The sequence below is a fragment of the Octopus sinensis genome, linkage group LG16 (assembly GCF_006345805.1).
Source record: "Octopus sinensis linkage group LG16, ASM634580v1, whole genome shotgun sequence".
In the NCBI taxonomy this organism is placed as follows: Eukaryota; Metazoa; Mollusca; class Cephalopoda; order Octopoda; family Octopodidae; genus Octopus; species Octopus sinensis.
This window is the reverse complement of record NC_043012.1, coordinates 30181823-30195844: the sequence shown is the minus strand read 5'-3', so window position 1 is coordinate 30195844 and position 14022 is coordinate 30181823. Positions and strand designations below refer to the sequence as shown.

At 39.6% G+C, this 14022-nt stretch overlaps 1 protein-coding gene across 1 annotated transcript in view; it reads right to left on the bottom strand.

Moving 5' to 3' along the window:
• Positions 1-12807: 12807 nt before the first annotated feature.
• The window catches only part of LOC115220438 (ubiquitin-conjugating enzyme E2 R2), a 98092-nt gene continuing 96877 nt past the window's right edge, over positions 12808-14022 (bottom strand). Inside the window, exon 5 of the mRNA XM_029790566.2 lies at positions 12808-13620. Within this exon, the coding sequence (XP_029646426.1) occupies positions 13407-13620 (214 nt within the window). The 3' untranslated portion in view covers positions 12808-13406. The remainder of the gene's footprint in view (positions 13621-14022) is intronic.

The window sequence follows — 14022 nt, the reverse complement described above, 5'->3', positions numbered from 1 at the left end:
TGTTTATCTTGATATGAGATCACCATGTCGCGCACATATGGTTGTGATGCAAGTATCTGGTGTACTCTCGGAAATTTATGAGGGCACCTGTCAAACTTATCTTGGTTCCTTTGTTTGAGTTAGAATTCTTGGATCATTTGAAGGTTACAAAAGACATAGATATCCCTTTGTTCTCAAACATACATCCAGTTTTTCCCTTAGGTATAAACAGGAACTTTGAAAGAACATCACGGTCAGTATATGTTTGCTCCCACACGTTGTATGCGTTTCACTTTCTAGCAATCAGCTTTTCCTAACAGACCCACACTGATGGGCGTTTGAACTTCATTTCTGTTGAACTCCGAAATGGCTAACTTCTACCACAGCCTCACATATTGACTCTACGTGTGAAGAAAAACTGTAAACAATCATTTTCGTTTCTACGTTGATTATTTCACTGTCTCACAGAGTTTACACAATTTGACCGTACCATAACTAGTTACATTTGGTGACCCCGACGAGATAAGAAAATAGCAGCCTTCTCTTCAAAAGTTGTTACATTTGGACATGTATCCATAGAATCGGTCAGTAGTTCTTAAGTCCGAAAAGAAGAACACCCTGAAAGAGTTTAGAGCGGAAATATTTAACAGATTGTTGGTCAGAGAGTCATCTATGCCACTTAGAACTACATAGGTGCGAAACCAACGGTCACTCCCTGACCAGCTATAACCAACATCCCTTAAAGTATGTGTGTGGTGGGGGTGGGGTGAAGATACGTATATGTGTGTGTGTATATATACACACACAGACACATACACACACACACAAACTCACATATAGGGTGTCTCAAAAGTCACTATCCATTTCAATGACCAAAGAGAGTGACTGAATCTTCGGTTCGGTGTTTAGAAAGTCTGGCAATCAAAGCAGGTCAACCTAAAACAAAAGATTGGATCTTTTCCTTTCGGCCGGCAGTTTTCAGCAGGGTGAGGGTTAGTGAGGGTTAGTGACAGGATGTTGTCTCAGTTTTAAACGCAGCAAATGAGTTTAGCTCAATAGAGGCAATCGATTGGTTAAAATTCGAAAAATTAAACTACGTTAAACTTACAAATTACAATTTTCTCAAGAAACCCAAGAGAAAAAAATGTTTTATTTTGACACATTCTACCAGTATACGAAGTTTAAAAGTGTTTAGTTAACTAGTTATTGTGTTGAAAACTGCCGTTCAAAAGGAAAAGATCCAAAAGATTTTACCCAGAATTATCTTTCTAACCCTTCCATGACTGGAGAAGGTCTCAGACGACAACTCATCCTCATTAATCTCTAAGTGCTGAGAGGAGAAAACAAAAGACCGAAACTTGACAATAAAGATGTAGATTTGGTTTCGAATCCACCAAGGTGCTTTAGCTGGTCCCTAAATCTTATTGTCTGGATATACGAGCTCAGCTGTTCTCACGTGTTTCCAGCTCAAAAGCCTTCGCCAGCAAATAAGCCTGTCCTTTATCTCGGTTTTGGAGAACACGTGATTCTTGCGATTATCTCTCCTTCCCCTATGGAGTTAGTTTTAATTGCCATTTGGTAATTATGACATATCCTCTCGAAGCAGAGATTGTTATAATATATGTTGTATGGTATTTGCTATACCTCTATATGTTTACGTTGCTCAAATACATATCATTGGTTATTTCCCTTAGCTCATTTTGTTTATATGATATATATATATATATATATATATAATAGGCGCAGGCTGGCTGTGTAGTAGGAAGCTTGCTTCCCAACCACATAGTTCCGGGTTCAGTCCCACTTCATGGCACCTTAGGCAAGTATCTTCTGCTATAACTTCGGACCGACCAAAGTCTTGTGAGTGGATTTGGCACACAGAAACTGAAAGAAGCCTGTCGTATATATATATGTGTGTGTCTGTGTTTGTCCCCCCACAATCCTTTGACAACCGATGCTGGTGCGTTTACGTCCCTGTAACCTAGCGATTCGTTAATAGAGGCCGATAGAATAAGTACTAGGCTTACAAAGAATAAGCCCTGGGATCGATTTGTTTGATAAAGGCGGTGCTCCAGCATGGCCACAGTCAAATGACTGAAACAAGTAAAATAATATATAATGTATGTATACACACACACTTGTGTGCAGATAGATAGATAGATAGATGGATGGATGTATATATATATATATATATATTGTATTTTTCGTTGCTAGCTTAATAACTTTTAAAAAAATAATTTAAGCTTTAAAAAAAAAAGCTGATTTTTAAATATTTATTCGTTCGTTTTGTTTAATCGGGATACCCAAGTCTAATTTTGTATTTCCCAAGTATGGTTTCGTTTCGTTATTTATCCCGCAGTTATTCGTAAAAAGAGAAAAAGAAAAGAAAACCGTCGCTGATGAAAAGCAAAGTGGACTTAGGTCGGATTTGAAACCAAAACATAAAAAGCTGGCATTTCGTCCAGCGTTCTATCAGTTTTGCCAAAACAATAACAATGTCCCTTTTTCTTTTTGGTTTACTTCAACAACTTCCGGGTTTTATTTTATAGCGGAACAGATTGCCGAGGGTGTGTAGTTACGAGAAAAGCTAAGGTCATATTCATGTTTCAAGGTCATTTGTCAAAATTGATCAGCAGCAGTTATCTACCCTTGAGTGAAAAAAGGTCAAGGTCACATTTACTTTTATTTAATTTATCAGGAAATTCTGACACAATTTAGGAAGACTTAGCGATTTTTTTCATCGTAGATTAAGACAAGTAGGGTGCACAGTGATGCAGGGCAAGTGTGTCTGTGTGTCGCTCAGCTTCAATTAGAAACATTCTGCTCTCGTTTGGCTGCTTTGCTACCAACTCGGAAGAATCTTTTGAAAATTGCCAAATGTCATCGCCAGTCTTTGTGAACACACACACACACACACACACACATACACACATACAAGCAAACAAACAAACGTGTGTTACTGACATACAGACCACCTCGAGTCTCCGTGCATACCCATACATCATACACACATACACACACAAATACATACAAACATAAAAAGTATGTCTGAAGTATGTATGTGTGTATGTATAGATTTTTTTGGTTTGTTTTTTCTTTTACTATATTTTAACAAATCCTTAAGCTACTTTTCGTTTCTTTCTTTTTTTTTCTTTGACACAAACCAGATGAACGAGATAAACATCTTTCTACGCGTGCCTTGCCACCATGTGTCGATGAGGGTTGTGGAACAGAACTCCTTGCTCTCCAGTGGTGCTATTAAGTTAGACATGGCCTGGGCCAATAATGGCCGAAACCTAACCTATCAAAGTAACTTAGCACTCTGTTAGCTCACTTTCTCTGAAGCCGGCTGATAAAAGCATCTATCTACTCTCTTTCTCCATGTATATACATACATACATGCATCTATATATATAAAACTCAACTTGTGTGTCTGTGTGTCTATCTGTTTAACTTCCCGGCACATCTCCTCCTAGCCAACAAATCGTAGAACCACCAAAAATGGCTCACTTAAAGTTTAGGCGAATGAAAATTGAACTGCGCTATTTCTGTTCCGAAATTCATCTCGCAAGTGCAAAAATCGATAATGTGTTTGTTTAGGCCTTATCCCATGCATTGAATAGTGAACTTTACTCAGTCAGCTGTTTGACGTGAACTGTGTTCACCACGTGTGCAAGCATGCGTAAATTGCATGAAAAATAAAAAATCAAGATATAAAAATTAATCGCCATAAACATTGTAGTAATTCGGCAAAGAAATGAATTTTCGGGATGTAGCCTGGAGGGTTTTTTCGTATTAATCGTTTGGACTTTGTGAACACATACCAATTGTTTTCATAACATTTTTAACGCTTTGAATTAAATGTGACCATTTTGCGTTGAGTCTGCAGTCTGAATCACTTTAACCAAATTTTAGCAGGCTGGATTTTTGATCATCACGATACATCGCCAGCGACTCCCTGAAACTCTCCCCTGAAATCCCCTTTGAGAAATACTGATCTAAAAGAATAATTCAACAATGCAATTATTTGATCAACAAAAATTTATGAAACGTTTCTACGTACTTCCTATTGAGGAAATGGAACACATAAGTGCAAAAATAGAGGGCATTAAATGCTTGATTTTAAAACCAAAATAATTGAATTTTGATTGAACTTCATCCAAGTTTAGCTTAATTCGCGCGTGCATAGAATGCACGAGCCGGGCAATACTGCTAGTATATATATATATATATATATATATATATATATATATATATATATATCATCATCGTCGTTTAATGTCCGTTTACCATGCTAGCATGAGTTGGACGGTTTGACAGGGGTCTGGGAAGCCAGGAGGCTGCACCAGACTCCAGTCTGATCTGGCAGTGTTTCTACAGCTGGATGCCCTTCCTAACGCCAACCACTCCGTGAGTGTAGTGGGTGCTTTTTACGTGCCGCCGGCACAGAGGCCGGTGGGGACTGGCAGACAGCCACAATCAGTTGATGCTTTTACGTGTCACCGACACGGACACCAGTCAGGTGGCGCTGGCATCGGCCACATTCGGACAGTGCTTTTCTTTTAACTTGTCACCGGCACGGGTGTCTTAACTACCATTTCCATTCAATTTTCATTTGATGTTGGTTTTAACGTACTTGGCTCAATAGGTCTTCTCAAGAACAGCGGGTCACTCTACGATCCAAGGTTAGCACAGCAGGCCATCCTGCTAGCCATGAACTCACTTCATTTGTCAGGTCTTCGAAGTCACAGCATATCTCCAGAGGACTCGGTCTTTCCTCATAGCCTCTGTGAGGCTCAACGTACAAAGGTCATGCTTGACCACCTCATCCCATGTCTTCCTGGGTCTACCTCTACCCCGGATTCCTTTAACAGTTTGGGAGTGGCACTTCTTCACACATCTCTCCTCGTCCATCCTTAGTACATGACCGTACCAACTTTAATGTCTCTCCTGCACACTGCATCTAATGCTTCTTATGCCCAACATTTCTCTCAGGGTGGTTACACTCTGTCGTGCATGGACACTGACATTACACATCCAGCGGATCATGCTAGCTTCATTTCTTTCGAGCCTACGCATGTACTCCACAGTCACGGCCCATGTTTCATACCGTGAAGCATGGCAGTTCACACACATGCATCATACAATCTACCTTTCACTCTGAGCGAGAGACCCTTTGTCGCCATTAGGGGTAGGAGCTTTCAAAACTTTGCCCAGGTTATTCGTATTCTAGTAGTGACACTCTCTGAGCATCCACCTCCACTACTAACTTGGTCACCTAGGTAGCAGAAGCTATCAACTACTTCTAGTTTCTCCCCCAGGAGTGTAATGGAATCTGTTTTCTGAGTATCAATGGTATCTATTGCCCCTGTGCATCTGCTGCACACGAAAGCTATCTTCCCGGTTAATTTTTCTTTGATATTGCTGCACCTCTTATGTGTCCATAGCTTACACTGGGTACATCTTATGGAGTTTCTACCTACACCTTTTCTACAGATCGAGCAGGGCCACCTACCTGAAGGAGTGTGTGGTGAGTTTGCCTTCCTACTTACTAGAACTTTGGTCTTTGCTACATTGGTTCTAAGGCCTTTTGATTCTAACCCTAGCTTCCACACACAAAATTTCCTCTCTAGTTCCGGTAGTGATTCTGCTACAAGGGCTAGGTCATCAACATAGAGGAGCTCCCAGGGGCAACCCATCTTCAATTCCTCTGTTATTGCCTGGAGGACTATGATGAATAGAAGGGGACTGATGGCTGAGCCTTGGTGGGCGCCAACTTCTACTCGGAATTCTTCACTGTACTCATTGCTAATCCTAACCTTACTAACAGCCTCTCTGTAAAGGGCCTGTACTGCCCTTATTAACCATTCATCAATCTCCAGTTTCTGCATCGCCTACCAAATAAGGGATCGGGGGACTCTGTCAAAATATATATATATATATATAGATATATCATCATCATCTTCATCATCAACGTCCTCGTCGTTTAACATCCGCTTTCCATGCTAGCATGGGTTGGACGGTTTGACTGAGGACTGGTGAATCAGAAGGCTGCACCAGGTTCCAATCTGATCTGGCAAAGTTTCTACACCTAGATGCCCTTCCTAACGCCAACCACTCCGAGTGTGTAGTGGGTGCTTTTACGTGCCACCAGCACAAGGGCTAGTCAGGCGGTTCTGGTGTTTTAGATGAACACAAAGGGATGAGAGCAAAAAAAAAAATGAAGAGAGAGAGAAAAAATGTATCAGAATTAATTCCCTGGCTGTTCTTCTTGGTTTCCAAGTTGTCATCAAGTGTTGAAAATTATTTTTTTTGTGTGTGTGTGTTGGTCAGTGAGCTGAGTTTGTTCTCTAATTATGTTGTTAAGAATTCTCCAAGTGGTCCTCGCTCATCTAAGGATTATATTTGTTTGTCACTTCATCCGCATAAAAGCACATAGCAACCACATCCCTGCATCATTGATAAGCTTTTTTAAAAGACACATACTTGCTTACTTGTTACGCTGCATTGGGAAACCATTCATGGAATTGATTTCTTTCTGGCTGATCTGAAAAGACGAAAAGACCCAGAAGAACTTGAGACACACAGACACACAGATCTATGCATGTAGTTTGTCAAATGTGATTCTCAAAGTATCAGCAACGCAAAATGTTGCCCTTCCATCAGTAAATGCCAGAGCTGCAACATGTTTTCTGCAGTGAATATATTTTGTATATTTGAAAGAGTGCAGTGCATGGAAATGAATGAATAAATAACATATGATGGATGCTGTAATAGAAGCCCAGAACAGAACAGAAGAAATAATACATTTTGTGAAAGCTTAATAACTCATTGAGCAGAGTGGGAGAGAGGAAGCCTGCTGAGCCTATGTATGACCCAGAACTCTGTAAATTGAGACTGTGCCCTGCAATAATATGGTTGCTAATTTGGAGATTTACACATCATAACTGAGTCATCTACAAATGTACCAACACAATATGTGTGTGTGCATGCATGCATGCACACATGTGTGTGTGTGCACGTATGTATGTGTATATACAGAGGTAGGTACAAGTAATATCATGTTGTAGAAATTTATAGAAGGGGTCACCACCTGACTGAGAAAGACAAATCCAAGCAGTAAAATGGATAGAGATGATAACAACAGGGGATTTTACTTAAAATATAGGATAAAAAATTAAAAACAAAATTGATTTTGAAACCCACGATTGAAATAAATGAAAACAAAAGATTTGAGTTTTACTTTAAATCCTGATATTTGTTTTATATAACATCATCATCAATTAGAAAATTACTATTTTTAAATCTCATAACGAGAGATATTCAGCGACAGTACTTTGGAGTAAAGATTGTTTGCCAACATGGCAGTCCTGGTTTAGGACGAATGTTCCTGTAATTTAACCCCAGGAGACATCGTCTCCAGCTGGCTATAAGACACGATCAGTGTCCTTATATTTTCGAACAAGGGAATCTAGCACCCCCAATCAGCTCAAAATAATATCTGTTTATCGCGATTTCCGGGTTATTTCCCTTCATCAGCACAGAATAACCCGGAAATCATGGTACACAGATATTGATTTGAGCTGAGTGGGGGTGCTAGATTCCCTTGTTTGAAAATATAAGGACACAGATTGTGTTGTATAGCCAACTGGAAACGATGTCTCCTGGGGCTAAGTTACAGCAACATTCATCCTAAACCAGGACTGCCATGTTATGTTGGCAGACAATCTTTACTCCAACTTCATCATCACTTTAATGTATACCGGATGGTTATATATATATATATATATATATATATATATATATAGACACATATACATTACCAAAGTCCTGATCCAAATGCTTCCTAAAGTGTGGATTCTGCTAAAGACAGCATCCAAGGTGCCAAGTGATGCTACAAATCTACAAGTCAAGTTGACCTCAGCAGGATTTAAACAGGAGTCCTTAGGGGCCTCCTCTGTTGCCAGCATTCAGGGGAAGTTCTGCTTTGAACAGATCAACTTCCTTTTCGTTGATCAGTTCTGGGATTCTTGCTTAAGAGTCAAAAGCACTACACTTCCTGTTTTAATTAAGCTATAACAAAAGCAAAAACAAAAAAAAAATGAGCACCAACCCACACACATGGGTTTTAGGAGTGCAGTCCAGGAGCCTGCGCCAATTAGAGGGTCTACAGAGATTGAGTCGGGAAAGCCGTTTCATTAGGCAGAATTTCTTAGAAAAAAGAAAACAAAGATGTTGAACACTTTGTAAGTGTTGGCTTAGCTGTGTGGCTAAGACGTTTCATTCACAACCACAGAGGTTGGAGTTCAATTCACCTATGTAGCACTTGACTCCGTTTTCCATGAATAGATTTTGATAAAACTTTTTCTAGCTGGTTTGCACACTATGGCAACACCATTGTTATGTTTTCATTATTCTGTGTAACATTCTTTCTTTTTTATTTCAGATTCTTCAGTTTTTCGGTGAACCACACAAATAGCTTTTGAATGAAAATAGCCCACCTACACAATTTGCTTTTTTTGTTTCAGAAAATGAAGGGTAATGATATGTATTAAGCATACATTGAGAATATATTTAACAGAAAAACATATTATAATAACATTTATCGACATAATGAATTATTTAGCTACATGAGCACCATTTCAACAGATAGCCATGGAATCTGTCAATTTCTTAATAGAAGCAGGTTGGACTGCCTCTGCTTACAGTTTCAATGGTTGCCCATAAGACATCTTTTGATGTAAATTTGCATCTATTGGCATAAACATCTTGTTTAATGATGGACCAAAGATTTTCGATACAGTTGAGATCCAGAGATGCTAGCAGCCACACCATTAACTTTTCACCTTGTATGCCATAAGACCGTAGAAATGTTTGGGTGGTTCTCAGAGTGGGAGGGCACATTGTCATGCATGAATGCGAGAGTCCTTAGAAGTGACAGCAGTAGGTCATCTAGCCAAGTCCTCCTTCAGGAGATTGGAGTAGGCGACTGCGGTCACTTGAACCTCTTCAGGTACCCTGACTGGGCCAACAAGTCCTGTCCCCAATGATACCAGCCCACAACATGACCCCTCCACTTTGTTGTTGATGTTGCAAACATTAATGGCCCTCATCTCCAACCATCAGGTCCCTCAACAGTTGCCCTGGTTTCATCAGTGAACAGAACACAACTCAAATCCAATGTCATGTACTTTTGGGCTCATTGAAGCCTCAAACTCCTGTGAGGAGACAATTCCAGGGGTTTCCACACAGAAGCCATGATCCTGAGGATATGATTTCAGGTGGTTTTCGGTACATGAGGAAGTCCAGAGGCAGTGAAAATTGCTTTGCTTGTTTGTCCAGGTTTCCTACATAACTTGCAGCCAATATTTAAATCCCTAACTGTCACAGTCTTGGAGGTCTCACAATTAGATTGTTTATTCCTTGGCACTAATGTGGCTAAAGGATTCATTATGTTGATAAATGTTATATTATTATTTTGGCTTTCTGTTAAATATATACTCAATGTATGCTTAATGTTTGTTGTGCACACATGCCTGCTTAAATATCCAGTCTATGCCAACGTGAATCTAAAATGGAGCCACAAACTGAATTATGTTGGCAATTCTCTGCCAGCCAAACCGTCTGGGCTGTTAAAGACAGGGAGATAAAAATATCCTTCACTTGATAAACAGGAGGCAAGGCTTACGTGACAGGGAGAGCATCCTGCTGTTGTAAAACAATACTTAAGTAACAGCTACATATCTAAGCCATGCTAGCACAGAGAAATGGATGTAAAACGTGCATTTTGCTTCTTAACAACTCTGAGATCGACCTCAAAGCGTTTGATCCTTCATTGAATAGAATTATCAATCAAAGCTTGATCATCTATATTGATTATTGATGGGTGGGGTGAAAGTTTTGCTCATTAGACAGTGAAATAATTACAACCAGAAGTTGATTCTATAAATTACTATTTTGTTTTGAGGTAGCTTCTATGTAGCTGCTGAAGCTGATGGAAACAGCAGCCAAATCTCCCTCCAAATCATAGGTTGCCATTCTAAACAACATACTGGACAATGTAGTCCAAGATACATTTGGAACAATTCCTAAGCTGGTAGCAATGAATTAACACAATCCATAAAATAGCAGAAAAAAATACCTTGTGGTATTTACTCCATCTTTTTGCAAAGCAATAGGCAAGTACCCAAGACTGATACGTGGTACCCACCCCAAAGCTAGAAACAACAAGTGTTTAGAAGTTAATGACTTTTATGACAGAATTCTATTTTATGGATTCTGTTGTCTTTTGTTTCAATTATTGTACTGCAGTCATACTGGGGCAACACCTTGAAAGTCAATTTGTTGAACAAAATGACCCCAATACTACACACACACACACAACACACGTCATACGCTGGGCTTCCACACATTTTCCATCTAACAAATTCATTCACAAGGCATTGGTTGACCTTTTAGAGCTCTGATAGGTTGGACGGGGTTGCTTCATGCAGCAGAGTATCTTGGACAAAACATGAAGCTAAAGAAGTGTTCCAACCAGCAAAAGAAACGAAAGAAATGATTGCTCTCAACAATTAAAAAATCAGAAACCGAAATAGTTTGGCAACAGAGCAAGAGAATAAGGAATACAAAGACTATTACTGGAAGGGAAATATAAATGGCAAATACTCAAGAGGAAAACCTAGAACAAGCTGCTAAGTTGAACGTGTACAAATGGCAGAGAAAAATTAGAATGGAGATCCTGGAGATTGAACCTGTTGAGTGCAGGATCAGAATGATGCAGCAGCATCATTCTCTAGAGAAGCTTATGACTTTTCTTTTTTTCTTAATGGATGCTCTTTCTAACACCAAACTATTATCAATGTAAAATTGAGGGGATTTATCATGATGCTGTCATGTAAAAAGGATATGAGATAATATCTTGCTTCCCAGCCAGAGGTTTTCAGTCCAGCCCCATGGCACATTGAGCAAGTGTCTTCTACTTTAGCCCCAGGTCAACCAAAGCCTTGTGAATGGATTTGATAGAAGAAAATATATAGGGTGAATGAGTGTGTGTGTGTGTGTGTGTATGTATACATGGTCCAACTCGTGCCATCCTGGAAAATAGACATTCACTGATGATGACGACGTGTGTCAGAGTCTGTCTGTATGTCTTTGTTTTGGCATAGCATGATGGTTGTAAATGAGTGTCACTGTCACACAGGCAATGTCGTTCGTTTCAAATGTACTGGCCATGGGGAGATATTGCCTTGCTTGGAGACAGGATGGGCCATCATGCCAAAGAAAATTTGCCTCAAAAAAAAAAACTGTGTCTGACCCCCCCCCCATGGCAAGCAGTAAAAAATGAGTGTTAAAACCATGATGGTGATGATGATGATACATGGTATAGTAGTTTGTAAAGTAGTTGGAAAATAGGGCAGAGAATACATAGGGTTCTGAAGATGCTTTGTCCAACCTGTCTTGGGTTGGGAGCTCAAAAACACACTCGGGTCATTCCATCATTGAGTGGTTGGCAATAGGAACAGCATCCAACTAGAGTAAATCAAACCAAATGACAAGTGTGAGCATCAGTTTATGGAAATAGCAGCAGCCAACAGGAGATGACATGGATTGTAATGACCCAACCAACACATGCCAGCATGGAAAGCAGACAACAGAATGATAATGGTGATGATGAGGATAACAGACACACACACACACATGGAACAAGGAGAGGCATATATTTGCAGACAATACTAAACTGGAATAAGTCTCTTGCATGCATCCATTCCCCAGTCTTTCGCTTGAATGGCCACAGATCCTAGTCACATTTTGAACATTGCTCTCTCGAGTAATGATATGATAAACCAGAGTCAGACCCTTAAAATTAGACACAGGAGATATGGGCTTAATTCTCACCATTTCAAACACAATTATTCAAATTTCTCTTCTTTCTGTTAATACAAACTAATTTATTAAACGAAACATTGATGAAGCAATTACCTGTTTTAGCCATCTCCTGTGATGATGCTCCACTGGTAATGGCTCGTTAATTTACATAAAGCAAGCAATGCTGGCTATTTTCTATTTTCTTAAAACTTCCCTAAATTCTTTCTTTGGTTACTGATCTATTTTTTTCTTTTTGAAGTAATGCTAAATTTTCCTTCTCCTTGAAATTCTTTTCTGGCACCAAACCTCACCTGTTTCTTGTCCTTTAAGTACAATCAGCAACAATGGTGGGAAATGATTTCATGGAAGATTGTAAATGAATGAAACCAGCTGTATAAATTTTAGCATTTATTTATGACAAGTGTGTGATGGTAAGACAAGAGTAGAGGAACACACTCTAAAGGACCGAGGATAAAATAGAATTGGGCAGCTATCACAGTAAGCTCCTCCTACAGACTCGGCTGTCATAGGGTTAAATCAATTTATCCTTAATCTTTTACTTGTTTCAGTCACTGGACTGTGGCCATGCTGGTGCACCACTTTGACAAGTTTTAGTCAAATCAATTGACCTCACTATTTACTTCTTAAAAGACCGTTACTTATTTTATCAGTCTCTTATGCTGAACCACAAGATTATGGGGATGTAAACAAACCAACACTGGTTGTCAAGCAGTGATAGGGGACAAACACAAAGACACACACACACACACATTTTAAATTTATATTTATAACATACACATATACGTATCTGTCTATATATGCTTATGTATATGTGTGTGTGTAAATATACACACACACAGAAGGAACAACAAAACAACAGAAAAAAAGAAAGAAAATATTAAAATGTTTTTTGTGTCTTTATTCTCCTCCAAATTTAACTTTTATGTAATTTTTTTTGTATTTTTAAAATTTTTTTTTCCAATTTTTGCTATTTTTCCCTTTCTCCAACTCATCTTTTCCTTTCTTCACCTTACTTCCTCCCACTCACCCCATCAACGAAAAAATGTGTTTGTTGTTATTGTAGCTGTTTTTTGTACTGTTTTGGTTTTTTTTTTGGTTTTATATGTTTTGTTTGGGTTGGTTTTTCTCCCCCTCCTCCCTCCCCACCCAAACTCTGTTCTCTTCTTTTTACCTGAACCCACCACTCTTTCAGAGTAAAATTCTCACTGCACCACCACCACCACCACCACCTTATTTTGCTGCTTCTCACCCCTGCTCCATTCCTCCCATTCACTCTCTCCTATACAACCATCCAACCATTCATCCAGCCATCCATCCATGCAATCAGTCTCACTCTATATATATATATGTCTTTCTCTCTCTCTTTCTCTCTCTCACACACACACATTCACAATATTTCTCCCACTCTCTCTCTGTCTCACCCTTTCTGCACTCACCCCTAACACTCATTACCCCCACCAACTTCCAATCAACAACCACCCCCCTCCCTCACCCCCCTCGCCCCACCTCAGTAATATCTATCACATTTCAGGCCATTATCAAGAGTCTTCCTGCCCTGAACAACAATCGTCATCATCACCGTCAGCATGGTCGTCATCGTCATCGTCAAGAAAGACGTCGTCGTCGTAATAGTCTAAGTCGGTGTGGCTCTCAGTCTGTTTGGGACGGCCGCTTACGCAGTATTCCTGGAGGGTGGTCGGCACTGTCACACCGTCCTTCTCCGCATCGGCTATTGTTGCTTGAACTTGTTTCCTGTGCACAGAAGAATTAACAATCAATAATAACCCCAACAACAACAATTTATATTCGCCACAAGGGCAGCAGTTAAATAGAACATTACAAGGACTTAATACAAAAAACAATGGAGGAGTCTGCAGAATCAGTCACAAACAAAAAGATTTGAAAACCAAAAGTATACAAAGAAGTGCAATGAGATGTCCTAACAGCTGGACAGTCTCCTAAAACTAACTAAGGGACCTCACCAATCTACGCTTGCTGTAACAAACAGGAACAACTGCCTACTTTCAACCAACAGGTTCAATGCTGAAAAATAAAGCCATTCACCCAGCACCATTTTCATGACTCTCCCTCGTCTTTCAACAGATTCAATGGAGGGACAGCACCTTCCACTTTGGGTGAAACTTAATAAGAATA